Source organism: Heloderma suspectum, chromosome 2, assembly GCF_057233095.1.
Source record: "Heloderma suspectum isolate Gila_16-S chromosome 2, 16-S_ref, whole genome shotgun sequence".
NCBI classification, from domain to species: Eukaryota; Metazoa; Chordata; class Lepidosauria; order Squamata; family Helodermatidae; genus Heloderma; species Heloderma suspectum.
Window position 1 is genome coordinate 380,566,533 of NC_139459.1, and position 15,977 is coordinate 380,582,509.

Genomic DNA, 15,977 nt, shown 5'->3' on the forward strand with positions numbered 1-15,977 from the left:
ACACGAAAGGCCTTAGTCCTGGTGGTTTCTAAGCAGATCTCCAACCCATGTGGGGCCATGAAGATTGCCTCTTCAGAAGACCTCTCCACACAGGGATCCTTGAGGATACTACTGAGTGAGAAAATTAGACTCTGTTTCCTGCCCACATTTCAATGCTTGGGACATATTATGACGTCTCTACATCGAGTCTTTCACCATTTGTGGTGGTGTTGCAAAACAAAAATGGAATACCTGCCATGCCTGCAGCCACTGGTGTTCCAGCCTGCTATGTCCACCCACCATCATTATCTTCTTGGATTGGGATAAATATGCAGCATTTAAAGCATGGGCCACAGCTTGGACACTGTTGTAGGTCCTGAAGCTGTCTTGAGACAGGGCTCTCTCAAGCTCCTCCAGGGGCAGCTCCCCCAGTTTCTCTTTCTCTGTGCAACTTTTCCAGCTTCTCTTGGACAACACATGGTTTGAAGACAAACAATGGAAGGATTCATTCCAAAACACATACAGAAAAGAGGAAAATGGTATATAATAGTCATATTTGGTCTTCTTTTGTGTATTCACTTTGAAGGTCAAAGAACCATGGATGAACCTGAAGGCAGTAGGTGCAAAAACCAAGTTGTAGTCGATATCCGGAAAGGTTGTTGTGATCCAGACTTTTGCCCCAGTTTCTTTCTTTTCAAGCATTCTTTGCATTTTGATAACTGGAAGAAATACGTATTGAACATCTGCATACAATACGACTACATTGACTTGTCCCCACACAAGAGATAGTTCACCCTCATCTCTGTTTCTTATGTGTAGCCTTTGTGAGAAGGCAATACAAATTCCACTCTTGGTCAACAGGGGTGTCATGGCTCTCATGAACCTGTCTCCATTGTCATTGCCTGGAGCAAAGAGACCGACCCATGTCCATCCAAAAAACAGGAGCAGTTGCACGATCCCCGGGTACTGGGTTTCTTCCCTTGGGCCCATCCAGTGCACAAAAGGGAATTGAGTTCTATCATTCAGAACACGATCAACAACACCATAACTGATCTAGTGAGGAATGAAAGAAACTGGCATTCTGCACTGTGTAGTTTTCAGGATAAAGGCCAGATATTTATTAACCTGAAAATACTAATATCTAACAAAATGGCTACCACTATGACAGGTGCTGGATGTATGTGGAGGTGGAGTGCAGAAATATCCCAAGGATCCTTTATAGTGCACAGAAGGTACAGTGGGGTCTTTGGCAGTGGGGGTCCAGGGCACAGAAGCCCCCCCACCCAGGGTTGAAACAAGCAACAACTACTACTGACAGGATGCCAACAGCAGTGTTTTCCTTTTCCCTATAGGAGTGAATCCAAAACTTCCACTTCTTCAAAATACAGTAGAGCAGTGCAATTGAAGAGACTACAAGATGTGGGTTAATCCTGCTCCCCAAATTGAGTGACCCCATTGTAAAGGAAAGGTAGCCACACTCCCAACTCTCTTCCAGATACTGTTCTCCGGGCACACTAGAGTCTTTTTCAGGAGTTCCCACCAAGAAGGGGCAACACGAGCGGAAAGGCCTGCGGGGCTGACCCTTTAGCTCAGAAGTGGACAACTTCATTTTGTCTGGAGGGTGCAGTGCCAGCCCTCGAAGCCTGGAGCTCCAACACTTTACCGATATCACCAGACATGGGCAAAATCCTAGAGCACTGGGGAACATTTTGTGCATGGAGAGTGCACTTTGTTTCCCAGAAGAATTGTGCTCCCCACAGCCTTCCCAAAAGCTGCTTGGATGATTCTCAGAGCCCAATTGCAGCAACTGGATAGGGGCTGGCAAAAATCACCAGGGGGGCCTTATTTGGCCTGCAAGTTGATTCCTGCCTAGCCTTGCTTTACCTTCACCCATGTGGTCATGTGACTTGTGCCGACCTCCCTGTGTTCAAGCACTGCCATTGCTTCGCTTCCATTCAGTCACCACCAGAAGACAAGAAGGAGGGATTGGCAGTGTTCTTCCCCTGGCTTTGCTTTTTGATGCCCTGCCTCCCATTCAAAAGTGTCTCCACCACCACTACGCACCTCCAAGCTTCCTCAGTGGCCAAAGGCGCTTTGGAAAGGAATCCTTGCCGAGCCAGTGCACAACTCCCATTGACATGCCACTGGCCTCCCCCCCCCCCATTCCTACCTGTGGGATTTTGTAGATGCCTGACATGGTGGAAATGAGGATGGACAGGTCGGATTCAACCCCTTCAAGGATGGCCAGTGGGTGATTCCTTCTCCCACAGCTGTAATTTGGGAGGTTGCTTTCCCCACCTGCAAGCAGCTGCAGCATGGCATAGGATGTCGTCCTTCCGTAATAATGGCTCTCATAGAGGTTGTAGCCCAGGCTGACGTTGGGCAAGAGCCGGGGATTCCGACTGACTTCCTGGATGGCGAACAAGAAGGACAAGCTGTGCCAGTACCTCAGAAGTACACGACTGCAAAGCAAGAAGTCCAGGTTAGAGGAGATGCATCACACTGTCATCCTCTATTCAAGGAAAACAAAATGTCACAATCTATAGCCACTTTCATGCAATATGAATCTCAGAAAACCTGATTTTCACATAATGCTTTGTACATTGATTGGGGTCAAGGAATATACCTTCATTGCAAGGTGAATAAATATCTACTTGCCACAAAAAAACTAAGATGGAATGATTGTGCCCAATTTCTTGAGAGGAGAGATTGACATGCTTCAAAATACACACACATACAGGCACACACGCCCACAGACATAAATATATATCTGTCGTGAACGTTTTGGAAATGCCTGCAGAGGATTCCAGTAGTTTTTTATTTATTTATTAATTATTAAATTTATTAATCGCCCATCTGGCTGGTCACCCAGCCACTCTGGGCAATGTACAACATACAATAAAAACAGTTTAAATCAATAAAATTCTACAATAAAAACATTTTCTAAAATACCCTAACCCACCCCAAATGCCTGCCTGAACAACAACGTTTTTAATGCACGACGGAAGCACATTAAAGAGGGGGCATGATGGAGTTCCCTAGGGAGGGAGTTCCACAGAGTGGGGGCCACCACAGAAAAGGCCCTCTCCCTCGTCCCCACCAGTCTAGCTGTCCTGGCTGATGGGACAGAGAGAAGGCCATCCGAGGCTGATCTTGTTAAGCGTCCTGTCTGGTGCTGCTGGAGGCGCTCCTTAAGATAGGCTGGGCCTGAACCATATAGGGTTTTAAAGGTCAAAACCAACACCTTGAATTTGGCCCGGAAAACAACTGGTAACCAGTGCAACTCCTCCAGCACTGGAGTGATGTGATCTCACCGGCGGCTGCCTTTAATCAGGCGAGCCGCCGCGTTCTGTACCAGCTGCAGTTTCCGAACCATCTTCAAGGGTAACCCCATATAGAGCGCATTACAGTAGTCTAAATGAGAGGAGACCAGGGCATGTACTACCGATGGGAGCAGATGATCGGGAAGGAAGGGGCGCAGCCAGCGTATCAGATGGAGTTGATACAGCGCTGTCCGGCTCACAGCTGATACCTGAGCCTCCATGGACAGCTGGGAGTCCAAAATGACCCCCAGGCTGCGGACCTGGTCTTTCAAGGGTAGCCGTACCCCATTCAACACCAGGTCAACATCCCCCAGCCTCCTCTTGTCTCCCACCAAAAGTACCTCGGTCTTGTCAGGGTTCAACTTCAGCCTATTCCTCCCGATCCAGCCACTCACCGTCTCCAGACATTTGGACAGGGATTCTACGGCCAACCTTGGTGAAGACTTAAATGAGAGGTAGAGCTGCGTGTCATCTGCATATTGATGATACCGCACCCCAAACCTCCTGATGATAGCCCCCAGCGGCTTCACATAGATGTTAAATAGCATCGGGGAGAGGATGGAACCCTGTGGCACCCCACAAGTAAGTGGCCACGGGTCCGAAACCTCCTCTCCCAGTGCTACCCTCTGGTACCTGCCAGAGAGGAAGGACTGGAACCACCGCAATATGGTGTCCCCAATGCCCAACCCCTCCAGGCGGTCCAGGAGGATACTGTGGTCAATGGTATCGAAAGCCGCTGAGAGGTTGAGGAGAACAAGGAAGGAGCATTCACCCCTATCCAGAGCCCTCCTCATATCATCTACCAAGGCGACCAAGGCTGTTTCTGTCCCATGCCCAGGCCTGAAGCCTGACTGAAATGGGTCTAGATAATCAGTTTCTTCCAAGTGTGCCTTCAACTGCACCGCCACCACCCGCTCAATCACCTTGCCCCAAAATGGCAGATTTGAGACTGGGCGAAAGTTGTTCAAAACTTGAGGATCCAAGGAGGGCTTCTTTAAGAGCGGTCTTATCACTGCCTCCTTGAGGGCTGATGGCATCACTACCTCCTCAAGGGAGGCATTCACCACCGCCTTGATCCCCTCACCCAGTCTCTCTCTGCAGCTCATAATGAGCCAAGATGGGCAAGGATCAAGTAAGCAGGTGGTCGGCCGTACCGATGAAAGCACCTTGTCCACTTCATCTGGAACCTATCCCACAAAACCGGTTTGAAACAGGCCGCCTCTTGCTCACTAACTGTATCCACAGCATGCAGAGTAACACACCTAATCTGATCAATTTTATCTGCAAAGTGCCTTGCCAAGGCCTCACAGGAGGCCTTAGAATGCTCCAGTGGTTCCGGAGCCACAGGACCGACCAGGCTCCGGACCACTTGGAACAGCCTCCTGGGACAGCACTCTGCAGACGCGATGGAGGCAGCATAATATTCCTTTTTTGCTGCCTTCACCGCCACGTGATAGGCTGAAGGTACAGCTCTAGCCCGTGTCTGATTGTCTTTGGAGCGAGACTTCTGCCACCGGCACTCTAGCCGTCTCACCTCCTGTTTCAGCGCTCGTAACCATGGATTGAACCATGGTGCAGTCCGAGCCCTGTTCAGGGGGAGAGGGCGTTTCTGAGCCACCTGATCTAATGCCCCAGTGATTGCGGCATTCCAGCCACCCACCAGGGTCTCGACCGAGTGGCCGTTGGCATGCCCCAGAGAATCCCCAAGCGCGTTCAGGAATCCATTTGGATCCATAAGACGCCTGGGGCAGACCATTTTAGTGGGTTCTCCACCCCTGCGGAGGGGTTGTGGAACCGAGAAGTCCAACGTCACCAGATAGTGATCTGACCATGACAAGGGGTGGTGGATATACCCCTGACTTCCAGATCACTCCCTACTTCTCCAGAAACAAACACAAGGTCTAGTGCATGACAGGCTACATGGGTGGGCCCAGTTAGAATATGGTGCAGCTCCCAGGAGGCCATGGACTCCATGAAGTCCCGAGGTGCTCCTGTGAGGATGGCCTCCGAATGTACGTTGAAGTCCCCCAACACCAGTAAGTTAGGGGACTGTACACGCACATCAGAGACCACCTCAAGCACCTCGGCCAGGGAGTCAGTCATGCAGCGGGGTGGACGGTACACGAGCAGAATCCCCAGACTGCCCTTCGGGCCCAACCTCCAGTACATGCACTCAGCAACCTTGGTCTCCCGGAGAGGGGGTCTGGTGAAGACCAAGGACTCTCGGTAGATAACAGCCACTCCCCCTCCCCGATCCCCAGCCCTCGGCTGCTGTGCATACGAAAATCCAGCTGGACACATGGCTGCAAGGGTTGGAGCAGCAGCCTCGGCCAGCCAGGTCTCCGTAATACATGCCAGGTCTGCACCCTCATCCAGGATCATGTCATGGATGAGGGAGGTTTTCTGGGTAACAGACCTGGCATTGCAGAGCAGCAAACCAAGGCCAGAAGATGGGGTCACGCCTCCCCCAGCCATCCTTTGGCTCTGGACAGGCCCGGAGCAGGGGACAGATACTACACATCTCTCCCTTGTTCCCCTTACCTGGCATGGCCTGCCCCTAGTGCTCTGCCAGTGCCTGCCGCCCAACCTCGGTAGCTTCTGGCCCCCAACACTCCCCCCACTGCCTCCTTCAGGTGGACACATGCCCCCTCGCTCCCGCCTATCAGGCAGGCTACCCACCCCTAAAACCACAACAAAATCCCCCAGGAAAAACACACACACACAGACACACACACACACACAAAACAATTAAAAATCCCCTTAAAAATAATGCCAGGCAGGAGTCCACAGGGAAGGCCAGGTGGTGGTGGTGGTGGTGGTGGTGGCGGCAGTGGCGGCAGCGGCGGCAGCAGCAGGCCCAGCAGCAGCAGGCCCAGTAGCAGCAGGCCCGCCTCTTCCAGCTGGATTTGGCCTGGTGGCCTGAGGTTCAACACCCCTGCTGTGGGGAATTGTGGGGAATTAAAAAGGGCAGCTAGACCCATCCACCACATGGTGCTCCGAGTGAGGTCACCACAGCCAGATAGGGCTGCCAGGGCCCACTGACCCAGGATAGAGCCCAGCACAGGACAGTGGGAGCCCCTCAAACCTTTAGCCAGCCCTGGTGTATCCTCATGAGATACCTCCCCAACAAACCACCATCTAATTTCAGATTCCACCTCTCCCCATGGACTGAACCATAAATGGAACCTCCATCTCCTGTAACGTCATGGCACAAAGACATTGATCCAAGGCATGGATCCTTGGACCTTAATGGATCCCCAAAGCACCATCACATCATATGCCATCTCTGCATACAGAGATACGTTCCCATTTGCTGGTATCCCATTATTACTCCCTTATGCTGCTCTTCATGCTGGAGTTTATGTTTCTGCCTCCAAGCACAGAGGCATGGATGGAGGAACACATGTTTATGCCAAGTCACTGAAGCTGCACAAATACTGGTGGGAGGATCAGTAAATGGATGACTGAGCTTGGCCAGGCCTTTGCCAAAGAAACACCATTGTGAGAGACACACAACACAGAGTACTTTTGTACTGTCCGATATCAACACACAAAACTTCCTTCTGCTGAGTCCAAATGTACAGCCACCTTGTGCCAATATTCCCTGTCATGAGAGAAAGAGCTCCACAGAATCTCAGGCTGAGAAATGATGAAGTTCGTTACTAGTGCCCAGTTCCCCATCTGGAAAACATACAAAGCAAGCTCTATGCTGTCCCATTCCTTTCTCTTCTACACCATCGACCTTCAGGGCCTTCCTCAAAGCTTGCAATGATGGGCCCTGACAGACTGTTAGCAGGCTGCCCAATGGTAGGGCAGGCACCACAGACTCCAGTAAAAGTTGGCACTCATGGGCAAGGCTCCCTTTAAGAGATCCTTGACTGAGCCAAGGCAGGAAAGTGACAGCAAAGTGCTGGTGACAAATAAGCCTGCAGGTCACGTACACCAGGTCACATCTAGCAAAACCCATCTAATCAGAACTGCAAATATTCCATAGCCTTCGAACAGGAGTTCCCACCAAGAGAGCTGGGGGCTATCACGAACAAAGGCAGCCAAGCAAATGGCGGCCACTACGACGGCTGCCATCTGCAGCCACAGCAGCCTGGCAGTGGCTGGGAAACCAGCCGTAGCCGCTGCTGCCACTGGAGCCTAGATGGTAAACAAGAAGGACAAGCTGTGCCAGTACCTCAGATGTACACAACTGGAAAACGATAATAAAAATGAAAATATAAATGTCACATAATCATCCTTCATTCAAAGAAAACAAAATGTCACTTTCTTTCTTTTTTACATCTATAGCCCTTTTCATGCTACATAAATCTCAGTGTAAGGATTTTCTTGGGTCTTGCAATTCACATTTGGGTACAATATGGGGAGTTTAAAGTTTAAGGGGCAAGAGATGGTTCTTATAGGGGGATTAATGCAGATATGTAATGGGGCACGTAGGGGAGCAAAATCTACTGTATTAGAAGCTTGCTAGATGTCATGTAGAAACTGATAAGAGATGTCATGTCATTTGGAAGGTTATCAACTTTCTCTTCCCTATAAGGAAATAGGGTAAAAAGTAAGAGATCATAGAAAAGAACACGTTGTGGTTTGGGAATTTCCTTTCTGGAAAGAAAGGGAAGAAAAAAGGAGCTGCCGACCACATGGAAGTAGAATTAAGTCACAAACAATATGATTCTTATATCAGGGAGAGAACTTTGGGAAAAGGTTAGACTTTCTGGGTACAGGATGACCTATAATGTAACATGGACCAATAGGTATAAAGATTTTAGAATATGTAGTAAGAAGGAGGTCACCAAGTTTGGAAGAGTATTTAAGTCCATGCATAATGGGATAGGGGTTTTTTTTCCTGGTTACAGGGCATCGAAGGAAGTCCTGTATTGTAATAAAAGTTTCAAATCTTTGCCAGAAAAAGGAGGATCCACTTGTTGGTAAAGTACAGGTGTGAGTGGTAGGCATACAGATGCAGGATGTGTGAGTATGGCTCTGCTCGGCTGAAGGTTTGCACATCTATTAAACTTTATCTTGCTTTAACTTTCTTTAATAAATGCATTTTGTTTATGTCCTTGTTTTAGTCCTTATTTGTACAATTTAAATAAATCTGAGTGAATGTGAACACTCTATCTCAGTCCTCAAAGGAACATCACCTACATCATCAGGACCAAGCTGAGGCTGTTTAAAGTGTGCCTTTAAGTGTGCCAATGCCAGGGACTAGGACAGTGGACTGCTTTGGCCTGAGGCCCAAAGCCCGAGTCAAAGCGGGCTGCTTTGGGTCACTTTGTGCCCTTTCTGAGGTGAAGTAGAGGGGGCATGAAGTGACCCAGATCAGGGCTCACCGAAGCACTCAGTGCTCTATGGAGCTTCAGCCCCCGACCCAGCACCCCAGGTCCTTACCTGAGCCGCCTTCTCCCCCGCCACTACCCTCTCTGCCTTCTCTGCCTTTACTGTCACTGCATTTGCTGCCGCTGCCTTGTCTGCCACCATCTCCTGAGGCCTGAACGTGTGGCGACTCAACTTCTTCCAGGGAGTCTCCATTTTTAAAATTGGAGACTCCAGTTGCCAGAGTTTAGAGTTGCCAGGCGTCCAGGCCTGGTGTTCAATGGGGTTTACTCCCAAATAAGTGATATAGGATTACAAACTACTCTCTTCTGAAAGGAGTTAATGACAGCCGAACTACAGTTTTTCTGCTCCTCTGTCATTTGGAGGCATGGGGAGAGGACCGTAACTTTTGTATAACGGTGTCCCCAACCAGTCGTGTCCGACTCTAGGGTGCGGTGCTCATCCCCGTTTCTAAGCCGAAAAGCCAGCGCTGTCCAAAGACGCTTCCGTGGTCATGTGGCCGGCATGACTGAACACCGAGGTGCACGGAACGCTGTTACCTTTCCCGCCGAGGCGGTACCTATAAAAAAAACATTGGCTCTTTGAAGGGCAGGACATTCACAAAAAGTTGAAAGCACCTGGCTTAGGACACATGCTCTGTTTCAAGTTCTTTGATTCATCGCCCAATTTGCCTTCAATGGTGGTGCTGTGAGAAAGAGAGAGAGAGAGAGAGAGATTGGCAGGAGCCCTGTATTTGGTAAGGATGCAGAAAACCCTTCCTCAAGCTGCTGCTCTCCAGATGTTTGGGATCACAACCCCCAGCATTCCTGACCATGGGGCATACTGACTGGCAGTGATGGGGATTGCAGTCCAACATAGCTGGGGGCATCAGGTTGGGGAAGGCTGCTCTAAAAAAGAGAGAAGTGGGTGGCACTAAGTTGTTCATCATCAATTCTCCACAACCTCACAGCCGCCTCTGCCTTTCTAAGTTGAAATGTTCACCTTTGCAACTCAATTAGTCAGAGACCAGCATAAAAGGCCACAGACCCATACATTTCAATTGCAAGAAATCCATCAGTTGATCGATACTTAATGCCTAAAAATATTATGACCTTCATAAGGAAAATAATATTATTACCTTGAAGGCAGCCAAGGTAACATCAATATTGATTAGATATGGGATCTTTTTTTCTTTTGGTTGAAACTATGCAAGGAAACCCTTATTATCCAATCATGGGCAATCATACTTAGATGTTGCCTTCATGTTAACTGAGATCCCAATCCTCCTTCAAAAGACACAAGAGGGAAAAGCAGGGGGGGTGATTTACCAGGGTGGTCTCCCCAAAATGGGGGTAATTAGACTGCCGGTTGGGAGCAAAGAAATGGTTATGACTTACCAATCACGCCTGTTTAAAGGGGACTCTGAAAAGATGTATGGGTCGTGATACTCAAACATTTGTGAAGATATGACTCCACTAATGAGGATGTCTCCAGGCCGGTAGTAATTCGATGCTCCCTTTTGGTGTCTCATCAGATTTGGGGGACACGTTAAACTCTGCATCTCACAGGCTGCAGGAGGCAGCAGCAGGAGCACCAGCGGCAGGACCAGTGACACCATTTTGGGTTTCCTGCTGAACTGCCACTGTGACTCTTCCTCTCACCTCCCAAGCCAGCTGGTCAGAAGGAGCCGGGAAACACATGCCAGGCCGAGGCTGCTGAGTCTCTCCAAATACAGCCAGTGCCGAGCAGAAGGGGAGTTCTGTACTACACCACAAGCACAGTCATCCCAGCCTGCCCGAGATCTCAGCCCAAGCTCTCCGTAGCACATGAGATATTATATGCACCAGGTTTTGTCCAGGCATAGTGCTAGAAGTTACATTATGTTACGTTCGATTCTGATGTTTAGGTCATCGGTCTCAAAGGCAATCTCCGGTAAAAATAAAAAAATATCTCTTGAGCTTTGGCAAGAACCAGAACAAATCACTATGTTTGTGATAATTATAAGGGGAAGTGTCACTTCTGCAACTTCATGAACTCTCGGTGTGGCTCTAGATGCAGGTGTCGAGCTGGAGAAAAACATGTTTGCGAGAAGTCCAGATGTGACTCCATCTTCTGTCAAGGGTCAGTGATGGGGGAAAGGTGAGTTTGGCCTGACCTCTCTTAAAGAAATATGTACAAAAGAGCCAGGATCAAGAAAATGATTTTTGATGTATACCAATGGTCAGGAACATGTGGGCCTCCAGATATTATTGGGCTGCAAGCCCTACACACCATAGCCAATGGTGATGGATGATGGGAGTTCCAGGCCAAGAACACCAGGAAGGCTACACCTTCCCCATCCCTGATGTGCACACAACTTGAGACACTTTCCCAGCCCTGCTCCCTTCCCTGACTCTCCCAACTGTACCTCCGTTGCTTGATAAAACAGGCAGTCTGGGATTTCTGTTCATGTACCGCCCACCCCGCTGCACAACTGACTCCCTGGACAAGCTGTTTGCAGTGGTCTCTGATGTGCGTCTTCAGTCCCCTAACTTTTTGGTGTTGGGGGACTTCAACGTACATTCAGAGGGTGTCCTCACGAGGGCACCTCAGGACTTCATGGAGACCATGGCTTCCTGGGAGCTGCACCTTATTCCAACTGAGCCCACCCATGTAGCCGGTCATGCGCTAGACATTGTGTTTGTTTCTGGAGAAGCGGGGAGTGATCTGGAAGTCAGGGGTATATCCAACACCACCCTGTCATGTTCAGATCACTATCTGGTGATGTTGGATTTCTCGGTTTCACAACTCGGTTTCACATTAAAATGGTCCACTCCAGGTGTCTTATGGATCCGAGTGGATTCCTGAATGTGCTTGGGGATTCTCTGGAGCACGCAAATGGCCACTCGGTCAAGACCCTGGTGGTTGGGTGGGTGGAATGCCTCAATCACTGGGGCATTAGATCAGGTGGCTCTGAAATGCCCTGTCCCCCTGGACAGGGCTCGGACTGCACCATGGTGCAATCTGCGGTTACAAGCTCTGAAACAGGAGGCGAGACGGCTAGAGCGCTGGTGGCTAGGGGTGAACGAAAGTCACTTACCTTTTATCGCAGCTTTTTTGCGGTGGGGGGGAGCGCTTCGCTGCTCCCCCCGCGAAGTTCAGGCCAGAGGGGGAGGCTTCCCGCCTCGCCCGGCCGAAATTCAGGCCGGGGGGGGAGGCTTCCCGCCTCGCCCGGCCGAAATTCAGGCCGGGGAGGAGGCTTCCCACCTCGCCCGGCCGCGAACACGAAAGTAAAAAAAAAAAAAAAAATCCCCTGATAGGCTACGTGACGATTCACGTAGCCTATCACGGCTAGATTTGCAAAGTCAGCCGTGATAGGCTACGTGAATCGTCACGTAGCCTATCACGGGTGACTTTAAAAAAAAAAAAACAAAGCGCGTACGCGAATGGCGGCCCCCATAGGGAGCCGCCATTCCCATTCCTTATTTGGTCGCTTTAGTCTACGTCAATCTTTACGTAGACTACGGCGAAAATAAGGGCAACGCTATTTGCGTTGCCCTTATTTTCGCCGTAGTCTACGTAAACATTGACGTAGACTACAGCAACTAAATAAGGAACGCGAATGGCGGCTCCCTATGGGGGCTGCCATTCGCGTACGCGCTTTTTTTTTTTAAAGTCACCCGTGATAGGCTACGTGATGATTCACGTAGCCTATCACGGCTGACTTTGCAAATCTAGCCGTGATAGGCTACGTGAATCGTCACGTAGCCTATCAGGGGACAGTTTTTTTTTTTTTTCTTTGATTGCAATGGCGGGGGCGGCAGCCGGTCGAAAGACTGGCTGCCTCTCCCGCCCCGCTCGAACACCGGACGAACCGCCAGCCGGACCCGCCGCCGGGAGGGACATTCAGGGAAGGTAAGTCCCGTCCCGGGGGGGGCGGGGGGCGGGGGGGGCGGAGGATTTCTCCCCGAAACTTGTTCGGGGGGCCGAACACGTTGGCGCTCGGCCCCCCGAAGTTTCGGGGAGAAATTCTCCGCCATCCCTACTGGTGGCATCTCACTCCAAAGACGATCAGACATGGGCTGGAGCTGTATCTTCAGCCTATCACGTGGCGGTGAAGGCAGCAAAAAAGGAATATTATGCTGCCTCTATCGTGTCAGCAGCCAGGACAGCTAGGCTGGTGAGGACAAGGGAGAGGGCCTTCTCTGTGGTGGCCCCCACTCTGTGCAACTCCCACCCTAGTGAACTCCGCCATGCCCCCTCATTAAAAATATGGTTGTTCAGGCAGGCTTTGGGGTGGGTTAGGGCATTTTTAGAAATATGTTGTTTTAATGTAAAATTGTATTGTTTTAAAACTGTTTGTATTGATGTACATCACACAGAGTGGCCGGCTGACTGGCCAGATGGGTGATTAAGACATTTAATAAATAATTAGAGAAAGAAAAAGGTTTGATGGCAATAAAATAACCTGACAATATAACTGAACTCACCCCCTCTGACAGCCTTCCCCAGCCTGGGACCTCCAGGCACATTGGACTATAACTCCCATAATTCTCAGTGACCACATTGGCAGGGTTTAATGGGAGCGGCAGTCAAACACACCTGGAAGATACCCAGTTAGGGAAGGCAGTGCCATAGGTATTACCAGTGAGCTCAGCAAAATGTGTGTAATTTTGTTTGGGGAAGAAGTAAATTAGAGCTGACACAGTCAGAGTAGCACAATTCAGGGCCGCCCACCGAAATCTCTTACTGCCGTTAACTAAGCCTTAAGAGAAGCTTTTCAAGCTTTTAGATACCATATTTACATATTTATATATACCATATTTACATGGTATATATGCAAGAGTACTTGTGAGTGAACTGTTTTTCTTTTCTTCACTGAAGAAGGGTGTGGTTTCCTTTTGTTAATCGAAGGTAGCCTGTGTTCATGTAGGACTGGTAAATGCTCCATCTGTTTTGCCTTTTTCTCTCTCTGCTAACTGCCTTTCTAACAGGAGGCATCATTACTATATAATTCCCATCATGTGGTTCTTGATGTTTGTGTTTTTGGTTTTGGACCCAAAGGCAACTACAGATTTCGGACAATTCCACCACAGATTGTAGTGAGGCTGAATGCACTGGCATTCGGCCCCCCGAAACCCGTGGCGGAACGGCATCCCAGCACCCGCCACCCCAAGGAATTCCCCCGGGATGAAGCTTACCTGGAGCGTAGGCAGAGGCAGAGGCGGCAACTCTGGCAGCAGTGGAGGCGGCTGGTCTCTCAGCCATCTGCTGCGGCCACAAATGGTGGCCATCGTAGAGGCTGCCATTTGCGTCCTTCCAGGCTGCCGTGATAGGCTACGTACCTATTTACTTAGCCTATCACGGTAAAGCTGGCCACGCAAATGGCGTAGCGACCGCCATTTGCGTGGCTGCCTTTACTATGATAGGCTACGTAAATTCTTACATAGCCTATCATGGCAGCCTGGAAGGACACAAATGGCAGCCGCTACAATGGCCGCCATTTCTGTCCGCAGTAGCCCAGCCGCGGCTGGAACTCCGGCTGCAGCTGGCTCTGACTGGTGGCTCCGCAGGCCTGCCACAGAGGGGAGCCGGCTGGGGAGGATTCTGGGGGGAGGGACAGAGTGCCTCCCCCCCCACTGCAGATGCCGCAGTGCTGAACCAGGTAAGTGTTTTGTACATCACTAAAGGCAACCTTTGGGGGGATCCCCTTAAACTTTGGAAAGAACAAGAATAAGGCACTGAATCTGATCATTCTAAGGGAAGGAAACATCTGCTATGCAACTTCGTCAATTCCATGAGACTCCAAGTACAGATGTATGGATGGAGGAAAAGAGGTTTGTGCAAAGTCATTGGAGCTGCACCATATCCTAGTTGGGGGGGGCAGCCATTGGATGATTGAGCTTGGCCAGGCCTTTGCCAGAGAATAGGGATGGATGAAGGTCCCTTACCTGTTCTCGAAGCTTGCTTCGCGGTGGGGGGGAGGTGCTTTGGTTCTCCCCCCAAAGTTCAGGCGAAGGGGGGGAGGTGCCCTGCCTCGCCCGGCCGAAATTCAGGCCGGGGGGAGGCGCCCCATCCCTTGCCGGCAAAATTCAGGCCGGGTAGAAGCACCCCATCTACCCAGCTGCAAAAAAAAAGTAAAAAACACACACACGCACAGACACACCCGTGATAGGCTACGTAACGATTTACGTAGCCTATCACGGCTCGATTTCCAAAGTCAGCCGTGATAGGCTATGTAAATCGTCACGTAGCCTATCACGGGTGACTTTGAAAAAAAAAAAAGTGCGTACGCAAATGGCGGCTCCCATGGGGACCGCCATTTGCTTTCCTTATTTTGACACGTCTAGTCTACGTAAAGATTTACGTAGACTACGGTGAAAACAAGGGCAACGTAAATAGCTTTCCCTTATTTTCGCCGTATTCTACGTAAATCTTTACATAGACTAGACGTGCCAAAATAATGAACGCAAATGGCGGCACCCATGGGCTGCCGCCATTTGCATACGTGCTTTTTTTTTTTTTTTCAAAGTCACCCGTGATAGGCTACGTGACGATTTACATAGCCTATCACGGCTGAGTTTGGAAATCTAGCCGTGATAGGCTACGTAAATCGTTACGTAGCCTATCACGGCTGTGTGTGTGTGTGTGTGTGTCTGTGTGTTTTACTTACTTTTTTTTTTGCAATGGCGGCAGCAGCAGCCGGTCGGGAGACCGACTGCCGCCCCCGCCGAAACGCCGCCAAAACGCCGCCGGGACCCACTGCCGAGAGGGACATTCAGCCACGGTAAGTCCCATCCCGGGGGGTCGGGGGGCCAGCAAGAATTTCCCCACCAATTTTGGGGGGCCGAATGCGTTGGCATTCGGCCTCCCGAAGATTCGGGGAGAAATTCTCCGCCATCCCTACCAGAGAAGCACCATCGTAAGAGGCACACCACTCCAAGCACTTCTGGACTGTCCTGTATCAACACATGAAACGTCCTCCTGCTGAGTGGAGTCACCTTGCACCAATATTGTCTGTTACAAGGGGAAACAGTTCCATAACATCTCAGGCTGAGAAATGATGTCGAAGTTGGTTCGTAGTTCCCAATTCCTTATCTGTGGAAAACATAGAAAGCAAGCTCAATCAGTAAACTGAATAAAGTCCTGAAGTGAAAATGGCCCTGCACCAAAACCTAGCTTAGGACTATCCCATATTATGTGATACATTTCCATGATGAGGAGACTGTCCCCTTCAAGGTAAACAATGCCTTCCAATCAAAACCATCACATTCCTGCAACAGATTGATGTGTGATGATGACAACGACAGATAAGGAAATGGAGGTATCAACCACACAATAAGCTTTGAGACCCCTCATATGATACACCCACAG

The 15,977-nt window shown here is 49.9% G+C and overlaps 1 protein-coding gene across 1 annotated transcript in view; it reads right to left on the reverse strand.

Moving 5' to 3' along the window:
• The window catches only part of LOC146356357 (uncharacterized), a 29,047-nt gene extending 14,318 nt beyond the window's left edge, over positions 1–14,729 (reverse strand). The window contains exons 1-3 of the mRNA XM_084832601.1: positions 14,555–14,729; positions 9,263–9,330; positions 2,150–2,441 (exon numbers count right to left, since the gene is read on the reverse strand). Of these exons, the coding sequence (XP_084688727.1) occupies positions 2,150–2,296 (147 nt within the window). The 5' untranslated portion in view covers positions 2,297–2,441; positions 9,263–9,330; positions 14,555–14,729. The remainder of the gene's footprint in view (positions 1–2,149; positions 2,442–9,262; positions 9,331–14,554) is intronic.
• Positions 14,730–15,977: the final 1,248 nt, after the last annotated feature.